The 3,864-nt window shown below is 36.2% G+C and overlaps 1 protein-coding gene across 2 annotated transcripts in view; it reads right to left on the reverse strand.

Annotated features, from left to right (window-relative positions):
- Nucleotides 1-346: 346 nt before the first annotated feature.
- Nucleotides 347-3,864, reverse strand: part of TYW3 (tRNA-yW synthesizing protein 3 homolog) — a 15,075-nt gene continuing 11,557 nt past the window's right edge. For both annotated transcript variants that reach the window (XM_019528387.1, XM_019528386.1), the window contains exons 3-6: nt 3,206-3,304; nt 2,649-2,720; nt 2,244-2,377; nt 347-1,202 (exon numbers count right to left, since the gene is read on the reverse strand). In XM_019528387.1, coding sequence (XP_019383932.1) covers nt 890-1,202; nt 2,244-2,377; nt 2,649-2,720; nt 3,206-3,304 — 618 coding nt within the window. In that variant the 3' untranslated portion in view covers nt 347-889. The remainder of the gene's footprint in view (nt 1,203-2,243; nt 2,378-2,648; nt 2,721-3,205; nt 3,305-3,864) is intronic.

Consider the following 3,864-nt stretch of genomic DNA (forward strand, 5'->3'; position numbering starts at 1 on the left):
TGCTTATTTTCTGGATTGCGACCCACTTATTTAGCTTCTTCGGTAGGTGGGAATAAGAAATGGGCAAGGGTCAGAAAGACATGTAGGTGGTACTAATGAATGAGACTGCCAAGAGTTTTCTTGAAGCTAACATAAAAGACCAACTATCACATAGTTCAAGACTTTTAAAGCCAGCTGACCAAGGCGGGCAGAACACATAAACAGTACAACCAGAGCTTGAAACCAAGGACTGAAGTACGCTAAGCAGCAGAGTTGTTATTACAGTGGCAGTGATGGAATTTTGGACACGCTGGACTGGAGAGGCAGCTTACACTGCCCATATGGACATGCACCTCAACTTTTTTTCCATGCAAATCTTGGTACTCAAGTACCATACTCAGTAGTAAATACTGCCTTGTTTTGACAAGGCTGACTTGTATTTCTGCAGATTGAATAGTCCCAAAGGGTTAGGGTTTCCAACAGCAATATTCTTATGAACACACAGAAGGAGCTATGGTAGTAGCAGCAGTACTGGAACAAGGATGTAATCACTGAGCGCTGCAGCTTTAGGTTGTTCCCCAGTATTAAAATTAGTATCGCCTTCCTTGTGGATTGGTGACAACAAGAGCAATGCAAAATGAAGCTGCTGTGTGTTTGCCATTAAAATATAAAGATATTTTATTTTTAGAAGGTGCATTTCTGTAGCATTTTATATACAACTCAGAACCTGTCACATTTGTTTTATTAGTGGCTTTAGCGAATACTGTCCTCATGGTAAAACTTCCACAACAGCATTATTTCCCAGAACACAGAAGTTTAACAGCTCTTATAAAGAGCAGTACAAATATCAGTATGCTTGCAATGTTTTCATACTTCTAGGCATATATTAACAAGGAGATAATATCTCACGTCAATATATTTCCTCAAAAATACTAAGATTGATTTCTGGGTCGTCTTCATTTTCTGAATCTTCATTGTTGTCTGAAGAGGTATTCACACCACGCACATTATCTGTGTTTCTTTTTCTCCTGAGAACGTACATAGAATAGGTCTGAACTGTTTCACAAGGGGAGTTACTGTCTGGTGAGGTGATCATACCACATGCTTTATCTGGTATTTTTTTGCTTCTGCAACTGTGTGTAGAACATGTCTTGACTGTTTCACAAAGCGAGCTACTAGAGCCATGTTGGGTTTCCAAAGCCAACTGCAGGCAGCTGTAAAACCTAGAAAGCAGTAAGTATGTAGTTACAATTTGTGTATGTTTGGTCTGTTTCTGCAAGCCAAACATTAAAGTTTTTGCAACACCATTAAAATAAATGCAGAGCCATTATAAGACAATTCTTATTAAATCCAAATGCTGCCCTGTTCAAGTCTTCCATGAGGATACTACCAACTGTCTCCTATATATATGCTGTCATTTCTCTAACCACTAACCTTACTGATGGAACCTACTTGGCAGAGATGCCCAATGTATAATTAAAATCCCATATTACTGAGAACTTCACAATGGATAATCATCTTCCAGGTGTCTCTAATGGAAAATCCTATTCATGATTCAGTGGACTATCTTCCCTCTCATTAGCAATTACTTAAATACCCCTTTGGCAATGGCAATATGAAAAAAAAATTCTTAAATTTTTAATTGCCCTTAGTACAATTAAAGTATGTTGTCCTAGATCCACTTACTCTTCATCCTACCCTGTCTGCGCTCACATCTGGAAAGAAGATGATGATATTACCCACCTCTCAGTAGACCACCAGCACATTTGACAGACCAGTGTCAGAACTATGCAGTGTTTAGTCTGTTAAAGTGTGCATTCTAATCTGAACCCACATGAAACTGTGTGACTTTAAAATCAGAAAACATCCTGATTGTTCATTAAAAGTTTAATTCTTTGTGTCCAGATACTATGTAAAATCTATTCAAACACAAGTCCCATTATGAAGTGAGACATGCATCAGTCAGCACTCCAAGAGAAGTCCATCCTATACATTTGAAAAAGTTGTAGTCCAGACCTTTTTTGGAAATATTAAATACATCCACTTTGTGTTGTTACCTTATAATGTTGCTCATACAGATGACTGTTTAATGAAGTACTTATCTCTGGTCTTCAATAGCTGAAAATTTAACTCTTAACTGAAGTTACATTTTAAACCTATTACTACCTTGTGATTAAATCTGTTTGATATAGTATTTCTCCCATATAATTTGATGCATCTGAAATTCAGATGCTGTGAAGTAGAATGGGTGTAATTTAACAAACCTGTCAATCCTCTTCAAGTTCTCTTCCATCTTCCGATTAGCTATCTGTACTAGGAAGTCAACATATTCTTCAGTGACCATCAATTTCCCCATCTGGCTTAATGGAACTTCTAAACAGTGAGTGCTCCGAACAGCCTAGGGGATATAAAAAAGTACTATCTTGAATTAAACTAGCTTCCATTTACTTTTAAGTACATAACCCTACAAAGTTGGTGCAATTCTTTTAAAGGAAAAAACATCAGAGGAGATTCAGTTGTTTCTTAAGACTGGATGGAGATCTTCACTATGGCTTGTCATACCACAGCTAACCTTATATAGTGCTATTCAGATCTAACATTTATTAAGTGTCTTCATGTTACAGAATACTTTAAGTTGTGTAACAAAACAGGAAAAAAAAAGACTTTACCATCATAATTTTCCCTCTTCTGCCAACTGTAATGCCAGAGTTCCTGAATCCAGAATTTATAGCTGCTGAATGCTGTGGAACATATAAATATTTTAAACAATTCATATATGCATTTTGTCTCACGGATTATTTTTAGAATTAGGAGAGCTCTGTATGCTCTTCAATTTTGGAGCATGCAGCAACATTTGTAGGAATATGACAAGTTAGGAACAAGATTGTCCTGTGCAGCTCTATAGAGTTTCTTTTCACTTAGCAAACTAGTTTCTAAAAAACATTACCAACCAGGGAATGTGGCACAGGTTATTCAGTCAAGGCATAAACCAAACCTGGTTGAGCTAGGAGACTGACGTACGTTAAAGTGATTTTTTTAGAAAGTATAGGAAAATCTGCAGAAAGTCTAAATCCATACTTTCTCCATCAACTTATTTTATTACCCCAGTTATTAAACAGTTCTCCTGGGAAAATTTCTAAGTGTTACAAGACAGTTAACTGCCAGCATTTTTACTTATGCAGCAAGGAATTTAAACAAAACAATACAACACTTGATAAAATCTTACCAGAAGTTGTGCATCTTGCAATTCTCGACACAGCACATGGAGAACAAATGGTTCAAATTTGAAAATAGCGTCACCAGTGGCTTTCTGCAATGCAGTCATCTGGAAAATGCAGGGATTGTTAATATATTAGTCCTACAAATGCAAGTGGCTATCAGTAATATTTCAAAACAAAACCTCAACAGTATATGTAGTACACAAATAAATACAGGGACTGATGTGGCTCAAATAATCAGATTTCTGTAGCTGTTTAACTATGTTTAGCTTTTCATTGTTTATAATATGTAGAAGCTTCACAGATTTTTCAGATTTTCTACTAGCTGAACAGATAACCTTGATATGGTTTTGTATTAAACTTAAGATTTTTTTCCCGCACTTGCTTCCCTTTTTCTTTACAGGCAGCCCTCAAACTTACAACACAATTGGTTCCTTAAAACTGCATCTTAAGTTGAAACGCTGTAACTCAGAACCAATTTTTTTATAAGAAACAATGTTATAAATGGAGGACTGGTTCCTGAACCAAGGCCCAATACTCTATTTTCACAAAAATACCCCAGAATTTTGTACTCAATCAATTATAGATGAGTAATATAGCTACACTAATGTATTTATATTGTAAATAGCAATCATATTGATTTGGAAGGACTTCTTTGAGGTGACTT

The sequence above is a fragment of the Gavialis gangeticus genome, unplaced genomic scaffold (assembly GCF_001723915.1).
Source record: "Gavialis gangeticus isolate Ggan-Ray unplaced genomic scaffold, GavGan_comp1, whole genome shotgun sequence".
Taxonomy (NCBI): domain Eukaryota; kingdom Metazoa; phylum Chordata; order Crocodylia; family Gavialidae; genus Gavialis; species Gavialis gangeticus.